Below are 19,467 nucleotides of genomic sequence, written 5' to 3' on the forward strand. Positions count from 1 at the left end.
AGAATCTGGCCCGCGGAGGAGCGGGAGGGTGGATAGCGGGGGAGAGGGAAGTGGAGTCCCGCACTGCCCGCACCTCCAGCTCTCGCAAGCGGTTGGATGGTGCTACAACCCGGGGAACGCAACAGGTTCCATTTGGGCCCCCGTTAAATGTTCAGTTTGATAAACTGATGAATTTAAAATTTGTAGATTGATTTTTAAGGAGCTAAAAATTATAGTTCAAGACTTTTGCTGTTCACTTTTTAATTAGCTCCATTATGAGACACTAGAACTCTAGCCAGAGCCCCCGTGACTGCTGCTAAGAGTCTGAAAAGAATGACATTTTGGCCAGGAAACCAAAAGCAGTGCTTTCCAGTAACACTGACGAGTGAATCAAGACTGTCAGGTGTTGATTGTCTCATTTAGGCTAAGACACATCCCTGACAGGGCTCGCCAGCTGGGGACGAAGTCCAGAAACGGGGCGTGACGATGTCCTCCCTGGAGCGGGTGCTGCTGCCAGTCCTGGCAACCCTAGTATTTAGCGTCTGCCCCCAATAGTATTTGGCCGTGGCTGCTGTCAGAAACCGAGCTGTCGGTTCCCTTCCTGTCCACACCCTTGAGGAGTCTCTCAAATGTGCTAAGCAAAATGGGAGCAAATCACAGAAAAGGTGATGTTTTCATAAAGAAAATAAACAGCGCCCTCCCAGAAAAAGGGGTTTGCACTCAAAGGCTGTATTTTTAAATCTCAAACATAACAAAACCTATGGGCATTTAAGCTATGAGTTTTCTTTTTCTTTATTCACTAATTTGAGATGTCCAGAAATAGCCTCATTTAAAAAAAACACGCACACGTAAAGATTAAGCGGATTCCAAAGCTACAGCATGAGAGAAGTAGCCCGTCTGCGATGAAGGCTGGAAACGTTTCTGTCTGGGGACCGCTTTAATGGTGGCCCCGTGACTTTCTGTGGCCACCATGGTCCACTCTGCTGCTGTCATGCCTGGGGGTGCCTGTGTGGTCCAGGCCCATATTCCTGTTTATCAAGTTCCAGAGTTGTTAGAAATGAATGATGGCAATGTAGATCGAACCTCAAACATGACCTTTGAAGTAAGACTAATTTATTAGTACATCATTCCGGGATTTACTCACTTCATTTCTGTTTGTTCCTTCAAAGTTCGCTTTGCCATAAATGTCACAATTTGAAACCTCCTGTATTTCATTATAACTGCCTCCTTGTGTGAGTCAAACGTGTTTCGTTTCAGATAACCAAGGTTTAACTATAGGAATCCTGGTGACCATCCTGTGTCTTCTTGCTGCTGGATTTGTGGTTTATCTCAAAAGGAAGACCTTGATACGACTGCTGTTTACAAATAAAAAAACCACCATTGAGAAGCTAAGGTACCCTGGGTTTCGGTTGTCATCTTTTCAAGAAACAGTTGGAAAAAGTATACAACAAACTTCTTCTCACTTCATTTTCCTTAGCAAAGAAAAGGTCAGGGTTTCTGGGCAGCAAGACAGGGGTTTGGGGGTGCGGGGGTCCTTTTTTTTAATTTCTACCAGACCAGCTGCATCTTTCACTTCCCCTCCAGACTATCTGCAGCTTGTTACGTACACAAGCAGGGTGTTGAGGAATTCCACTGGCTTATATCCTTCCACCCTTACATTAGTAATTTTTACAAGACATGGAGACATTGAAATATTTTCATCAGATGGGGTAGCTTTTGATCCAAATGCATTCAAAGACATTATTGCTGAAATGCCAGCTTCCTATAAAACATCTCCTGGGTGTCCCAAAGCTGCAAGTCTATGGATTGCAAGAACAAATCTGACAGAATCATGGCTTTGGGGGGGCCAAAAAAAAAAATCAATATTTTTTAATCTTGTTAGGTAATTTTTCCTTTGCATGTTTATCACATTGAGTTAAATAAGTGAATGTCACTGTGAGCAAAATATAGAAAGCCAGGTCAACGAGAAGGAGAAACACCATTGGTCCGGGGTTGTATTGCAGGTGTGTGCACCCTTCCCGGCCAGCCACTGGCTCCCATCCTGGCCAGTCTCCCCTGACCCACCTTGGGAAAAGCCTGATGAGGACACCGGCAGATTCCAACCTCCCTAAGGTAAGTTTTGAACAAATATGAGAACTTAGTATGTGCGTGAAGATGTGAGCTTTTCAATATGCGATTGAGTAGGCTCCCAGGGACTCGCCCCGTGAAACACTGAGTCAGCATACTCAGGTGGGCAGGGCCTGAGTGAGGGTCCCTGTGTTGGTCAGAGCCTGGAGGAAGGCCCCCCAGTGTCCCCCGCACGATGTGGTGTGTACGGATTGTGAGCCATCATCCCTTCAACCACCCAGACCAGCCACGTTTACAGGGGCCCCCTGGATCTGTAGCCCAAGCCAGCTGCAGACACTGGGCCCCTCTGTGGTTTCTAAATGCCACCCAGCTGGGTTTGGTTGAGCTTCTGTGGCCTGTTTCTCCTAAAGTGTCTCTAAAAGTCACACTGAGCCATTAGGTTTGCCCACTGTGCTCCAGTCCTGTCCACCCTGTGGTTTCCAAGAACTAGGACCCTTAACCCAGAGTACCTACTGCCTCCCTGCTACCCTGGGAAGTATTATAGTCCACTCTAGTCTCTCCCTACCAGGTTTTTTTAATGTGTCCACAAGAACACTTGAATGTGGAACTCAAGTCTGTATTATAACAGTGAACAAGATTGATGTTCACTATTACAATGAAATGATTGAAAAAATCATTATTACATACTCATCAGGCAATAAACTATTTTATTTCCTTTGGTCCAAAAAGTATAGAGGGTTGAGTTCCAAGGAGGCGGCCACAATTCCTGATAACATTTACCACCTCCCATCCCCAAATGTGGGACTAGAAGCAAGAATGGCTTTGTTTGTGAGAGCCAAAAACTGGAAATGACCCATCAATAGGTAAAAGGATAAACAAACTGGTATAATGGAATGCTCCTCAGCAATGAGAAGGAATGAACCATTGAAATACATCATGGATGAATCTCAGATTATGATTTTGAGAAAAGGAAACCCAACAGTACATATTCTACGATCCCATTTATATACAATTCTAAAAACACAAATGCAAACTATAGCAACAGAAAGTGGAGCCATGGTTGCCATGGGAGGGAAAGATGACAAGGAAACTCTTTGGAGTGATGGATGTAAACATAGGTCAAAAATTATTAAGTTGTACACTATACACAGTAAATCGTGTGTCAATTATATCCCAATAAAGCTGTTTTTAAAAAGGGAGAGGTGGGGGGCATGAAGTACAAGGCCTGTACTGCATCTGTTCTGGCTCTAAGAATGAGGGCACCATGTGGGGGTGGGGGGAGGAGTATCCAGATCTGGGCCTCTGGGAAGCATGGCTGCCCTTCCCCCCACCCCCCAGGAGTTCTCTGGTTCTCACTGAGCCTTGCCCGCATTAAGCTATGTCTCATTTTCACACCTCTGTTGCAATTTCCTAAAGATCGGGGTCTATGTCTTCATATATGGTACTTTTTCAAGTACCTTAATCAAACCAGTTTTTTTAAATTAAAAATTGATCCCTCTATTCCAGATTTGGGGGGAGGGGTGCTTCTGTTAGATTTCCTCTTGTATACATCCTCAATTTCTTTCCCCATCAACTCAGCACTGCTCTCTCAAGAAATTACCGATATTTTTGCAACCCCTTATAGCCTGACTCTCTGCTTTGGCCGTGCAGAACGCCAGGAGATTGCCGCAGTGTCCAAATGTTGACATCAGCAGACCCCTCAAAGCCCTGGACCTGCCCCAGTCTCCTCAGCGAGTACTTCCTCCCCTGCACCAGGCTCTGCGTGTACCCAGTGTCCCCGCCAGACCCCTGCCAGCCAACCCTGCACTTAGGCAGGCCCAGGTATATATATCTTCAATGCTGATTTGATAGGATATGGGTCAAATCCAAGTTCTGCACTACTTGGTAATGTGTGAGCTTGGACAAGTTGCTTAATGTCATGCCTCTATAAAATAGAGATAATTCAGCTACTCACAGTGCCTGGAGTATAGTAAGGGTGCAATCTATTTTAAGGTACCCATACAACTTATCTAAACCATGACACTTTTGAGAATGGCAGGCAGCACTATTAATAATTAGGCCTGGACCATAAAACAGAATAGTCATGGTAATGATTTCTCACCAATTTTCACTTTCAAAATATTTACAAGAATTTTAACACTGCAGTGGTTTGTACATCTTATCTAGTTTGGTGCTGTTTTTGGAAGTAAAAGTTTCTGTTTATGACCGTGAATGTGATATTTCACAATAGCAATCACTAGTAATTTCTGTAGGTTTCTAATTGTACATGTATTTTTAACAATTTATTCTTCATATACTGCCTTTTTCCTTAATTTACCATGACATGAAAGATTCTTAAAAATGTTATTTTAACATAGAATGATTTTAAGTACTTGCCAATTATTGGACATGTTTATGTCTAATTTTTTCTACTATAAACAGCTCCGTTACAAAGTTCTAGACAGATATTTGAACCTCCTTAAAGTGCAATATTGGGTTGAAAAATAATATGACCATTTTAAGCCTCATACTATATACATTTATGTTCCTGCATTATTGAGTGCCTCTCTCACAATGACTTTGCTATTATCCAGTTTTAACTTTTCAAAGCTTTGAGAATTTGATAAATATCCCAATGTTTTTTCTGTGTAGTAGTTCTATCAGTTACTGAAAGGGAGTGTTGAAGTAGAGAACTGTAATTGTGTCTCATTTCATCAGTTTTTGCTTCATGTATTTTGAAGCTCTGTTATGATACAGGTAGGATTGTTGTATCTTCTTTGTTCTAAAGTCTACTTCCTCTGATGTTAGTATATCCACTACAGTTTTCTTTGATTACTGTTTGCAATATAATATGTCTTTTCCCATTGTTTCACTTTTAAACGTACCTACAGCATTATATTTGAAAGCGGTTGCTTGTAGACAGCATGTAGTTGGGCTCATACATTGTTTCATTCATTCTGCCAGTCCTTATCTTTTAATAGGTGGATTTAGACCATTTACATGTAATGTAATTGATATGTTAGAATTTAAGTCTATCATATTATTAGTTTCCTCAGGTTTTCCTGCATTCCTGTGGTTTAGTTCAACACATTTTAGTATTTCACATTGATTTAGCTATAGCGGTTTTGAGTATGTATCTTTATAGTTTTTTGTGTGATTGCTCTAGAGCAGAGTTTCTCAACCTCAGCATTTTGAGCTGAATGATTCTTTAGTGGCATCCCTGGCTTCTACAAACTAGATGGCAAAAACATGTAATTATGTCTTCAAATATTGCAAGACCACCCTGATTGAAAAATCACTGCTCTAAAGGTTACAATATTTGTTCATAGTCTACTAGTGTCAATATTTTATTACTTCAGGTGGAATGTAGAAACTTTACCACCTTTTAGGTCCCTTTATCCTCCCCTCCTTTATTTACATTGAGAACTGCTTCAGATGTTGTAATTTTTAAACCATAAGTACTTACTCCTTTCTTCATGCCTCATGTTCTAAGTTTCTTTGAAAAACTTCCTTTAGTTGTTCTTTTAAAACAACTCTGTTGGTGACATTCTCTTAATATTCCTTTATCTGAATATATCTTTGTTACCTTTATTCATGAAGGATATTTTCACTGGATATAGAATTCTGAGTTGACTGTTTAGTACTTTTAGTACTGAAAAATGTTGGTCCGCTTCCTTCTAGGTGTTGAGAAATGCACAGTCTCTATTCCAGGGAAGGGATGTGGTCTGTTATTTCAAGAAGTGAAGGAAAGGAGAGATCTGCCAATGTCCAGTGAGGAGGGGCAGGGCTTTTTTCTGGTGTTAAGCTAGAGTAAGGTCCAGTATGGTCAAAATGTTTGTCATTCTCAACTGCCCTTTCCAAGACTTTTGGCTGAAGATAACAGGCTGTCCCTTGGGGATTTTTTTTAATTGTAGCCTGATGCCATTAGTTGTTGTGGGCCTCTCCATAGCCCAGGCCAAGACATATAAAAGGAAAAACACACACAAGAATTCACCACTTGGTAGTTAAGTTTTGATCTCCCTAGCCAGTCTACTTTCTTTGAGTCTTCCATCAGTTGCTTTATGAATTTTGTCCAGATTTTTTTGCTATAATTAACTGAAGGAATAGGATGAACTATGTTTAATATTCAATCTTGTCTAGACCTCATTTCTTTTTGTGAGTGCTGGTACACTTGAACTGCTTTTTATGTATCTATTAGCCAGTACTGGAACACTGGCTCTTTAAAAAAACTTGCTTTATAGCTGATCTCTCTGCTGTAAAAACTCCCACCCTGGCCAATTTCAAGTTATTAATGTGACATCACTGAACAAGGAGTAGGGACTTGGCAGTCATGAGCCAGTACCAGCCAGCTATTATTTGTTCTGTGAATTGTTTGCTCCTATCCTTTGCCTGTTTTTTTCCTACTTGAGGGTTTTTTTCCCCTAATTTATAATAGATTAGTAATTTATTATAATTTTGTCCTAATTCTAGTGTTGAATATTAAATTTAGTAATCTTTGTGAATTTTCCCATTCCTTTCATGCTTGCAAAGATCTGCTTATTTCCTGTTGCTGTCCGTCTTTTACACTTGATTTTCTAACCTGTCTTGCCTCAATAGTTGTGGTAGGTACAGCCTACACTTTTCTGGGCTGAGACCTTATTTGAGAATCTGATGAAATGTACATGCAAATTACTAAGTATTGGTGCATTTTCTGACAGCTTTCAAGTATCCACAGCACCAGTAAGCGCCATCCTGAGCCTTTTCATTTCTCCTCTGAAGTAACTGGCCTGTGCACCATGTCACACTGGAACAGTCTCTAACCAACCATGTGATCAGAGCAACAATATTCCACTTGCTGGTGTTTTTTTTCTCCACCAGCAATGAATTCCTCCCAAGGTGACTCCTTCAAGACTTCCTTTAAGTAGGCCCCAAAAAGGCCTTCATTCTGTTTTATGAAACTAAGGAAATGTTACCCTTTAAACATTAGTCACTGAAAAATCCACATTTCTCACTCCAGGCTGGTGTCTGGACCTTTTCCGAGACATATGATATAGATTAAGTGCGTGATTTCTCTCCCATCACACATAGGGAAGTGGAATTAATTCCATGCAGGTGTGGGGACTAGTTGGAGGTGGCTCTTGTTTGGCAGCACAAACTGAATTTGTACTTGAGTTTCCCACACCCTGCCCTGCACAATGTGACACACACACAGCTAATCTCACTTCATCTGTCCAAACGTACCATCTAAACATTCCAGGAGGAAAGAAAACAGTATCTTAAACACTCTAGTGGTCAACCTCACAGTTAAAGTGTAAGCTAGTTCTTTATAGAAAACATTTCATCTCCTATAACAATACTCTGTTCGATTTTTAAAAATAGAGGACAGTTGAATCAACTTATTCTTTTGTGCACAAACATACCTTTCCACAAATATACCATTTCCTTTGAGGTATAATGACCCTTGAATTCAAGATTTTCATCCTAACTCCCCAGCCTTGATCAAAGAAACAAATTTAGAGGAAAATAATTCATAAGGCTGGCTGCTGTCTAGCTCTCCTGAACCACAACCTGAGGATGAGAGGCCAAGTAGGTTAGAGAAAAGGGTTGTAAAAGGATTTTTTTAAGAACTTAAAGGGATGTCTGATCCCTTACCATTTTCTACATAGACAGGAAGCATTGATAGTACATCTTCTCTGTGCTCCTCTAAGCTTGGCACTGAATCTGCCCCTGTCCTGACTTGTTAGATTTGCAATCCACTAGGAACATGCACTTACAATGGGAAGATAAGTCAGCATACATTTGCATATTACAAGCCACTTTGGAAGCACCAGGGGAGTTTTTCTGTACCTTCTGCTGCTTGGTAATTCATCTCAGATTCTGCGAGGGCTTTGAGAGACTTTTTGTAAAGTTCAAGATATGTTTTGTTTTCCCCTGATTACAAAAGTCTTAAAAATCATTGAACTTTGCACCCCAAAGAGTTGATTTTACTACACAATTTTTTAAATAAAATAGAGGAGAAAATCCAAGGGCATACGAGCACATGCCTTGACACCACTTCAGGGGAAGATACAGGACCTTGTGGAGTTCAAGAGCTGAGCACCAGAGAGGAAAGGGGACCCAGGGATGCCAGGAGAAATGACATCTGATTATCAGCCACGGCAGCCTAGTGTCCATCCCGAGCTGGTGAGAGACTGATGGAGAAGCTACATTCGCACATGGGGCGAGAGCGTGGCTGGAGAAGTAGGCCAGGGTGGCAGGCAGCGGCCAGACCACAGCGACACCACCCAAGACCCTCAGAAAGGTTTGGGCGCAGACCGAGTGTCATACCAGAGAGGGGCTCACGTGGCTAAATTTGAATTAAAAAGTAAATGTGACCCTCAAAAGACCGGAGTTCAAGAGCAGCCTGAGCAAGGACAAGACTCTGTTACTACAAAAATAGAAAATAGCTAGGCATGGTGTACACCTATAGTCCTAGCTACTAGGAAGGCTGGGGCAGGAGGATCACTTGAGCCCAAGAGTCTGAGGTTGCAATGAGCTATGACGACACACTGCACCGTAGCCTGGACAACACTGTGTGAAAAAAAAACAGCAAACATTTGGCACCAATTATGTCGCTGGTACTACAGGGCTAAGTACTTCACCAGCATTTCTAACCCTCTCTCTGAGCCTAGGAGGCAGATACTATCCTTGGCCTCATTTTACAGAGAAGGAAACAAAGCAAAATGAGGCTAATCTTAGACACCCAGAAGTGGGAGAGCCAAGGGTCAAGCCCAAGTTCTTTACGTGCAGGCTTAAAATAAATGCACATACAGATGGATGGATCGATCAGAGGGAGGAAGAGAGGACCACGCAAGCAGCCATGCTGGCATATCTAGACCACCCAATGGCCCAGCAGTCTTTAGTTCATCTTTCCCCCAGCTTTGCCACAGATACACAAGGTGCGGGAACCTTGTGGCCTTACCCTGTCTGGAGGTCAAGTCTCCATCCTGTAACGAGAGAGCCTTAGCGTTTGCTCATGCTGCTACAATGTTCCAGTCATTCTGGTCTCACCCGGAAGCAGCCGTTGTTCAGAACCACGACAGGAGTCGGGCTGTGCTCTGGTATGAAATGAAGGAGGCTCTGTGCGTTTTCTATTGGGGGGGGTGTGGAGATTTTCAGTTCGGAGTTTGACACACACCTCATCTGTGTCTCTATTTACAACATACAGTATTTTTTGTAAAACAGACTGGCCGGCCGGGGACAGTCCCTTCTAAGAAAAGGCTGCAGAACAATCAAACCTTGCTAAAGTAGCCACCAGAGGGAGGTCAGTGGCTAGTACAAGGAGGTCCAAATTCCTTTTTCTCCCCAACCCCGTAAAGAAAAGCGCTGATTAATGGGGACTGTTAAGCAACAGCTACTCATTCACAAATGTTTTGTCAGGATATGTGAGTACAACAAATTAAACCACAATTTTACATCAGTCAGGTGAGGGCCAGCTCACTGAGACTGAACCCAAACTTTCAAACCGTTCAGCAGCAGCTATAGCTGGACGAGGACCTGTACTCTCCTGACCTGGGTGTCTGATCTTTAAACCAGCACTTGTAGAATCTGAAAATCTGATCATGTAGGCCCTTGCTCGTCAGAAATGCCAGTGTGTAATGAGAAAAGAAAACCCATTCATCGATACATTCTCCTGAGGGTGAAATACAAGAAAATAGTTTGGTGAAAGCTTTCATCACCACAGGCTGATGACTGACAAAGTTGCTGCAAGGTGTCCCTCAGTGCCTGCTCTCTGCTTTTTCTGGATCCCACCTTTTCGCCCAAGACCACCCTTTCCCTCAGCCTTTCTGTGGTCCTCCCATGAGACCCTCTTGCTCACCTGCTGTCTCGGCCTAGAGCTACCTGCGTACCTGTTCCGCCCTGTTTCTGAAGGCACCGACTGAGCCAGTCTCCCTCGCAGGCATACCTAAATCCAGCCCCTCGAACACAGTTGACACGTAGGAAATGTGCTGAGCAGATGTGGATTTTTAAATAGTGAAAATTAAGTTGTCCCAGCATCAGTCATTCTCTATGGGACCATCGCCGTCAATGAGTCATGGATTGATGAAAATGCGTCCATTCCTCCTGTAAATATAAAACAAGGTTAGCAAAGTGTTACACTCTTGCTGACCTTCCCTGCCACCTACGCAATACTTCCAGAAACTTTAGCTGAATTTTCTTTGGTTTCATATCATACAAGTATTCATGAGACAAACCCATCAAATGTCTATAAAGGTATCAATTACCAATGGAAGCACCCATCTATCTCTGGAGAGAAATAACTTCCTAGAACACAGAATTTCCAAGGGAAGTCATGCATGTGATTGTAGTATTCAAAGAGGCGTTTGTTTTCCACTCGTTTCGTTACTCATTGTGTTCTTCTACATTTTGCACGTAAACATGCAAATTGCACGTGAAAAACTGATGCCTGATATTTTACCCTTTATGTTTGTTAATAGGTAATATACACCTATCATTAAAAATCTTAATAGCATGAAGAAAACAATTAGTCTCCCTCCCACCTGGCTACTTTAGTATATAAAGTAACTCCCGTCCCAGAAACAATCACCATTATGAGGCTTTGTAAAATACAATTTGGAATACCATGAAAGCTCAGTTCTATCTCTTTCTGCAGAGAGATTATGGAAATTTTCAAAAATTGGAGAGAAGAGTACAATGCCACCCTGTCCACCCATCACCCAGCTTCAGCAACCATCAACTTGCTGTCACTCGTTTCATCTTATATCCTTGTTTTGAATTCAAATGGCAACACATCATGCACTTTTTTCTACTTTGGTTCGTCCGTATCAGTATATGCCCATCTAGCTCATTCTTTTTACTGGCCATAAGTGTTTCATCGTAGAGCCATACCATGATTTATTTAACCTGTCCCTTGCTTGTGGCCATCGGGGTGGTTTCCAATCATTTGCTACTTCACACAGGTGTTTCTTGCCCAAGACGCCTGTAGGACACATTCCTGAAAGTGCAGTTGCTGTGCAAGGCCATAGACATTTGGAGACGCGGTAGATTGGCTGAAACTGCCAGTGCAGGAGCTGGGTGATTTCTGGGCTCCACCTCCTCAACCAACACAGCATGTTAGAGCTTTTTCTTATCTTTGCCAACCTGGTAGGTTAAAACAATGGGATCTACGTTTCTCTTCCTATGCATGAGGTGGAACATCTGTTCACAGGCTTAAAATCCATGTGGTTTTTCTTTTTCATGAACTGTCTTTTCGTCTTTGCCATGTTTAGAAAGGCTGGACCACCCAAAGATCACACACATTTCCATTTCTTTCAATATTTGACCCATTTGCTATTTAGTGTATATAAAGTAACTATTTTTTCACATTACCCTGCCCTCAAAGAACCAGCTCAAGGTGTTATAAATGATCTTCCTCTTACTAACAGACCTGGGAAATGCTACTTTAATTTCTCCTCTACTTGCCTTATGGGACTTTGTAATAGTTAAACGAAAACATGTTATTAGAAAGGGAATGCCTAATGAATCTTTGATACATAAGTTCTACTCTTTTTCTAATTTAATATTTTATGTTTTCTTTAATATTAGTCTTTTTTCCCCCTTAGGTTTCTCTAACTTCTTATATTAGTTTTTTATTATTTATACTTTATTATTTATTAAAATAAGCATTTGAATCTAGGAACTTTCCTCTAAACATCACCTTACCTGTGCTCATTGGTTCTAATTTGCAGCGTATTTTGTATTGTTTACAAAGTCTCTTGGCCCAAAAATTGAAATTACTTTTTGTCAGTTTCTAACATATTTAAAATATATAAAAGTAATCTAAAACTCGCATTTATTCTACACGGAAATAACCATTGTTTTGTCTATATATGATGCCTATTTAAATTTCAGATATATATTAATAATATGCACATACTCTTTTTTTAAAAAAAAGGAAATACAAAACATTAAAGTTACTACAACTACCTCGGCCTCCCTCCAGGTACAGTTACTGTCATAAGTTTATTATTGATTTTTATAGAACATTTTGAATAATTTTATGTATGTATCCACAATGTATTTTGTTTTAAAATTTACATAAATGATATCAAACTGTACTTACCTTCACATCATTTGCACTTACACTCATCTATATTTTATTTTTCATTTTTAGAAGTTCTTTGGTTCTAATTCAATGATACTGGCTTGTCTTTTATTTCTTTAAACATAGTAAGTTTTTTCCAGTAACTCCAAAACCTACAGTCTTGGGTATGTTTTCTGTTGCTGTTGCTTCTTTGTGTGCTCATTTTTTACTGTAAGTTCATTTTTTTGAAAATCATCTGTGAGAGTTCTTCAAGGTCTAGGATGAAGATCTGTTCCTCCATAGAAGGTTTATCTGGCTTCCACCAGGTGACTGCTGGCTATACCAGTTTAGAACTGCTTTAAATGGCTTGGGGCTTACTGAACCACCCAGGTGATGCGAGTTCAGCTTCAAGTCCTCAAGGACAATTTGTGGTGACAGGTTTATCTTCCTACCTTGGTCTGCCCAGCACCAAGGGAGCACTCCTGACAGTTCCCTAGGGAGAGATTATAGTATACATTTGCTTCTATAAGCTTCTTAACCTTGAGGTCTCCTTTGCAGAGCCCAGCTTTACTAGAGAGGACTCAGGAAGAGAACGATCTCCCATCAAACCTGGACGTTTGGTTTCTGCCCAAAGGTCCTGACCTCGATTTCTGTGTTCCTTACCATAAAAGGGTACCAAAACCATCTCAGGTTTGGTAGATGCTTTCAGCATACTGCTTACCTCTACAGGCTGCTGCTTCACTTAGATTTTGCCCTGAAAACATCTAACAATCTCAGTGGTTTTTAGGGAAAGGGCAGGTCACAACCTCATGCCTGCCCTCGTGCAGAAATGGAAGACCTACCCCTCAGTTTGGGTTAGTTCTATGATGTCTACATTATGGTCCCTTATAACACGTACCTTCTGTTCTGCAGCCGTGATTCCCACCATTATGGTTTAGGCAGAGGTAGGCCGAGTTTCTATAGTCAACATGTTCGTGCTGCCCCTGCGCAAGCTTATCGAGGATCTCTGGTGGCTGCAGCATTCTCCTGCCATGCTTTCCAGTCTTTCCCAGGGAGAAGACTTCTCTAATAAGCAGGACCTGTTTACTCTTGCTTATCAGGTGGAAGTTGAGAATCCTTTAGGATGGTGGTCAAGGGAAAGTGGTTATATTGGGATTTAAAACTATTTGTTTTCAAAAAATTTTCCTAAAAATTTGACGTAAGTGGCTATTACTGGAACATGAGCAGAAAATGGAATAGGACAGCCCTGTTATACAGCATACCTGGATTTTTCCTCAATACCCAGAAGATGTTGAGAGGGAAGAATGAGGTTTGAACTTTTCATTTCCTCGTTTAAAGTGAAAATAGACCTAAAGAAATATTGATCAAGTGTAAGCTGGACTCATTTCTCAGCTCCCTTCAGACGATTCTTGGTGGCCAGACTGGACTTCTCTGGAAAAGTCCGGGCTCAGGTGCAAAGGCAGCATGAAAAGCAACACCTAAGGGCAACGTGGAAATTCCACCCCTTCCTCCGAGGTCAAAGCATCTGCAGCTGGTGATTCTTGCCACGTATCTCATGGGTTCCACACTCCATGCCTCACATCTGTGTGGGCACATTTTCTTGGACCAACCCCACTATTCCTCCACCATTTTGTCCCAGTTGAGGCCTGGCAGGAAGCTGGCATCGTGCCTAGGCACCATCTTGGCACGCGTTCCGTGTCTCCATCCAGCCCAGATCCTGGGCATGGCCAGAGGAAGCAGATGGTATCTCTGCTGGTCCCTGGGTTCGAAGTCGGAACTTTCAATCAGCATCTCCACTGTTTGGGCTTTTATCACTACGGTGCCCATATAATTTACCCCCTAAAGCAAGAGACATCTGAAAGAGTGTGATTAATAATTAAACAGGACCACAAGCATACATTGGGAATGTCCCAGGCAAACTAGAATGAATGGCCAACCTAATTATCTCCTACATTTTCATAATAAATCCAAATATATTATGACAAATTGTAACATATACCTCACTTTTTCTCCAGCATTGCAATGAATACCTGACATTATCTTTATTCCCAAGGCTATTTAGTCATACTTAGCAGCAAAACTAGTATCAATAATTATTTAATTCCTAAAGTCTTTCAATTTTATGAGCGTATGTGTTCATTTTTACATTACACACTAATATCTTGCTCAGAGCTTTCTGCTACCTTATAGGAAATGGAGGTTGATTTGTTGCCTTAGTTTATTACCCAAAGTTTGTGTGTAGGGTTATGGTGCTCTTAGATGATAAATTCACTCCATCACCGATAGTTGTAGTATAGCAGCAGCAAACACTTACTCAGTAGTTGCATGCTAAGAGCTTTAAAATCTCACCGAAATCCTCAACCCAAAACCATGAGGAAGGGACTATTATCTCTCTACCAACAAGGAAACTGCATACACTTGTAGAGTTAGTAAGTACAGAGCCTGGTTGAATATACAAAAAGGCACATTATATGGTCTTTATTCCTAGCTAGGGAATTTGTTCTATTTTATATTCTGTATCCTGCTAACGTTTCCTTTAATGAAAATATTGACGTGTTACTTTAAGCCTGTCCCTTGTTAAGTGGCTCTTTCGTAGCCCAGTCTGTCCACTGTTCCAACTTGGCATGTTTTCCGCATAGCTGTGGTTGACCAACTTCTGTTATGGCTTCCTGTACTTTACAAAGATACAGTAAATGGTGATTAGACTGTTGCATTCTTTCAATTGAGCTCCAATTGCTGAGTAAATATAATTTTAGTGTGATTGATCAGTACAGTGAGAAATTCAAGTGTTTTAAAGTCATTTTTGAGTGTTCCTGGATGTATGGAATACTGAGTGCTAGGCCAGTGAATTAGATCATTTGATTACTAGGATGTTGTCTCCTTTGAGGTTCTAGCACCGTTTCCTACAGACTTTCTGGGCATCCATGAGTGCTGCTAGGCTCCATGGACCAGAGCGGGAGATGTCTTGGCACCCATACTCCCCTGGGCCCCAGGCCTGACACTGACTTCCACACCCAGCTCCAATGAACCCCAACCTCAAGGGTATCCACGGGAGGGCCCCCATGAAAACAAGTGGATTTGGGTTTACTATTCTGTTTTTCCCTCATATTTCCATTAAGCATTATAAAATTTGTGGCATGAGGGAACATTGGTATCATCTATGTGCTGAGAATTTCCTACACAGTGTTTTATTTAGTCTTCATAACAATGCTATGAGATGGGTTTCATTTCCTCCATTTTCCAGAGAAAGAAAATGAGGTTTGGAGAGGTCAAATGACTCGTATAAGTCCCAAAGCATGACCTTTGGACAAAACCCAGAGTAGAATGCCGCCCTCCTTCACTTGTCCCTGGAACCCCTGTGTTGATTCTTTGAACTGATTGTTAGAAAGTATTTTGATGCAAGAACTTCAGTGCCTCTCCCTGAGCAATGTGGGTCAATATTTGGTACCTCGAGCATATGCAGACAGAGGTGCAGCCTCCTCGTTATCCAGCTGGTGGTTGAACAGGTCCTGCTACCTGATCCTGGCAAAATGGAAGAAATGAATGTGATGTTTAAAAGATTTTCACTAACTTCTCATTTTAGGCCTTTACAAACTGAAAAGAAGCCTAAAGGCCCAGGAAAGGTTGCATCCCCTGGTAGCAGTGGCCGAGAAACCCAACATCCACTTTTTGGCAAGAAGGTTAACAAAAGTCAACCCCCTAGCCCATTGTATGATGAGAGAATTATGTTCAGAAAATGCCACCTGTGTGGAGCAGCAGCGGCCTGCTGTCCAGGGACCCTGCTGGCTCCTGTGGTCCATATCTGGTCAGAGAGATGAGTGATCAGGCGTAACCTTGTGTTTCTCACAGGGAACCCGTAAGCCAAACCCTCCTCAGAAGCCTCTGCCTGCAGGCCCTTTTAGCAGGACGACTCAGTGCAGCAGCACCCCAGGGAGGACCCTGGGGCAGCAGGAGCCTGGGCTCCGCCTGGCACCCCTCAGGTTGGTATAGTGCACCGCGACATGTGGCTAAGTCTCTGTCTGTCTGTTGTGAGGCAGCTGAACCAACACAAGCCAGGACAGGGGTGTGGTAGTCTAGGCCGTGCTTCCTATATTCCCCATAACTGGGAACAATATAAAATAGGTATAAAGATAACCAGGAAGGAAGCAGTCAGCGTGAGTTTATAATCCCCAGGCATCATGATGTAGCTCTTACCAAGATGAACTAGATAGTGAGACACAAAGGAGGCAGCCAGCACGTGGTGTGAACGTATGAAGCCTGCACGCCCACCTCCAAAACCCTCACCCGACCTCGGGAGGCTCTGCCTAATCAGGGGCTCCTGAGACATTGGGGGAATAAGGGCAGGAAGGCAAAGGTGCTGCCAGGCAGCAGGACCTTGGGATAACTGTGAGCTTCTTTACGCAACTGACAAGGAATCACCTTTTAAGACTTCTGCTGCTGTGGCTGACTAGGAAGGCACAGACTTGGCTCACTCTGGTTGGCAAGAGCTATTACATTTCCAGCAAGTTTGAAAGTTGGTGTTAAACCTAGCCACTATATCAACTTAATGATGCAAATTATACTAAAAACAAGGACAATAAAACTTACCACTTCCAAATTTTTCACTACATTTGCTATAATTACCTGTGCTCCTGAGGTTGCCTGCATCTGTTATTTCCACATGGCCAGAAACCCTACATTGTGTGGCTGCTTTCTTCTTTTCCACGTTCAGTTGACATCATGGTGATAACTTGAAATCAGCCATGTTGGGAGTATTTACACCATGGAAATTGGCAAACATTACAGATCACTCTCTCCTTCCCCCCAGTGGCTTGTTAAACATTTACCAGCACAGATGAGTTAAACCTGCAGCCAAAGCACTCTTCTGACTCACGTGCCCTCTTGGCAGGAAGCTTGCTTTATGACCTCAAAAGAACCAAAGGCACGGTGTCGGCCAGGCCCTGGGTTCAATAATTCAGTATCTCTGAAGGGGAAGAAACACTGTAGTGATTTCATTACAGCTCTTGGGAAGAATGCTTGGCCTGTGAAAGAAATAGCTGCCTAATAAATCTCAGAGATAAAGCCGGTCAAAGGGTCAGGACAATGGTTTAATCCCGGCCGCAAAAATACAGAAAAATTGCATAGCATCCTAATTATTTCATTGTGGTTTGTATGTTGATCTTAAAGTTACTTTTCTTGTTCTTTTTGAAGAAAAAACAATACTTTACATGGACATGATGAGGGAAAGGCCCCCTTTTCTTTTAAATGTCCTCAAGCAGTGGCCTGTCTTCCCTCTCTGCCAGTTGGTGACACCACGGCTGGCTGATTTTGGCCCCGTCCTGTTTGAGGGGTCCCCTGTGCCTGTCTTTGCTCCTGTTCTCTAGAGCGGTGCTGTGGAATGTAGGGGCCAAACACCACACTGGATTTTGAAGACCTAGTACCCCAGAAATGTCAACTATCGAATTTTTTTTATTGATGACATGTTGAAATACTACTATCCTAGATATATTGGGTTAAGACAAATGTATTGCTAAAATTAATTTTGCCTTTTTACTTTTTTCCTGTGGCCACTGGAAAATTTCACACATGGCTCACAGTTTTTCCAATGGACAGCATTGTTCTGTAGTCAGCTTGGGGACGGGACGTGTGGTTTTGGAGAGAGTAGTCTGTCATACACCACTGGACATCCCACAGCCCTGAGCAAGGCCCCTTATGTGACCTGGGACACTTGCCAAGAGTGGTCTCCAGCCCCTAGAGTGTGAGGGGCTGTGGGATATGACCCAGGAAACCCTCAGAGTGCAAGAAGACATCTCCAGCAAACCACACTCAAGGCCTCTAACTATACTTTTATTTTTTCCTCCCAATTCAGACCTGCTCCTAAATATCCACACCAAGTGCCAAGATCCGCCCACACCACCTATATTAAGTGAGAAGCCAACACCTTTTTCAACAGTGAAGACAGAAGTTTGCACTATCTTTGAACTCCAGTTGGAGTTATTTTTTTGTACCAACTTTAATGTTTAAAACACCATTATTTTAAGAACTTTGAGCTACTGCCGTCGGTGCTGTGCTATGCTATGGTGCTCTGTATACTTGCTCAGGTACTTGTAAATTATTAATTTATGCAGAATGTTTATTACAGTGCAGTGTGCTGTAATAGGCATTTTTACCATCACTGAGTTTTCCATGGAAGGAAGGCTTGTGCTTTTAATGTTTTAGTGAACTTGAAATATCCTGCTTGATGGGATTCTGGACAGGATGTTTACTTTCTGATCAAGGCTTTATTCGAAAGTGGTTCCCCAACTACCCGTGGCTGTGGTTATAGTACAAGACACAGCTCAAGAGACCCCAAGCAGAACAGTAAGTGATTTTCTGGAATCCCTCTCTCAGGCCAGAGCTGAGGGACTTTAGGTCCAGGCTGTGCTTGGCTTTCAGGGAGGCCCTGGGTCCCTTCACAGCTGACAGGCAGACCGCCCCCCACCCCCCAGGGGCTGCACCTTGGAGCATGGAGCCAGCAGGGAAAAATCTGGTTTCGGCCAGGTTTAGAGAGAAGCTAAATTGCAGACAGGAATTTTAAGGTGTGTCCATACCAGGTTAGAGGCTGGAACGCTAGGCAAGCAGAAACTTGACCTGGAGCTGACCGGCCTTGAGCACAGTTGGAGGGCAGGCAGAGAAGAGAGCTGTCGTGTTGCTCAAGGTTTTACTTTATAGAAACACCAAGCTCTCCTTTTCCTGGCTGACTTTTACAGAGTGCTGGCATCAGCACATTATTTAGATTGGGAAAGGTGGTGTTTCCCACGAGAAAGCTACTGCCCAGGCACCACAAACCTCCATCTCCCTGTACTGTGGGAGCTAAGCAAATTACCACATTGTCTTCTCAACTGTAGTGCAATGATCCTGCGTTCAGACAGATAGAGGAGGCTTTCCATGGGACCATAACTATTTTCAGATGTGAACCAGAAACCAGATCTAGTCAATCAATTCTGTAAATAGAAATCTCCTTTTACTGCAAGGTTCAACTTATTAAAAATTAGGCAGAATCCCTATGCTTGCAAAAATTACAACCAAATGGTATGCTATGTTCCTTGGTACAGCCTATATTGAACAAAGAACCGTAAGTCACTACCAAGTTCACTTTGGGGCATCCCATTTTCCCAACTTGGCTGCAGGAATCTTTAGATGATGTTTTTAGCAGAGTCACAACCTGTTTCTTAAACACTTGCAACCTACCTGTTGAGCATCACAAAATATCACAAGGAAATCAATTTCCCAATTCTAAATATTCATGAAATGTTGACTTAGGAAGCAGCCCCTTCAACCTTTTACTCTTCAGATGTCTGACTGGGGAGCCATTTTCACAGGAATATCTTTAAGATGCCTATATCTAATGGCATGAAAAGCACAAAGATACTCAGATAAGG

The 19,467-nt window shown here is 42.4% G+C and overlaps 1 protein-coding gene across 1 annotated transcript in view; it reads left to right on the forward strand.

Annotated features, from left to right (window-relative positions):
• Positions 1-18,735, forward strand: part of ADAM12 (ADAM metallopeptidase domain 12) — a 307,846-nt gene extending 289,111 nt beyond the window's left edge. The window contains exons 19-23 of the mRNA XM_012655353.1: positions 1,237-1,372; positions 1,983-2,091; positions 3,697-3,867; positions 15,917-16,047; positions 17,916-18,735. Of these exons, the coding sequence (XP_012510807.1) occupies positions 1,237-1,372; positions 1,983-2,091; positions 3,697-3,867; positions 15,917-16,047; positions 17,916-17,976 (608 nt within the window). The 3' untranslated portion in view covers positions 17,977-18,735. The remainder of the gene's footprint in view (positions 1-1,236; positions 1,373-1,982; positions 2,092-3,696; positions 3,868-15,916; positions 16,048-17,915) is intronic.
• Positions 18,736-19,467: the final 732 nt, after the last annotated feature.

Source organism: Propithecus coquereli, unplaced genomic scaffold, assembly GCF_000956105.1.
Source record: "Propithecus coquereli isolate 6110/MARCELLA unplaced genomic scaffold, Pcoq_1.0 Scaffold473, whole genome shotgun sequence".
NCBI lineage: Eukaryota > Metazoa > Chordata > Mammalia > Primates > Indriidae > Propithecus > Propithecus coquereli.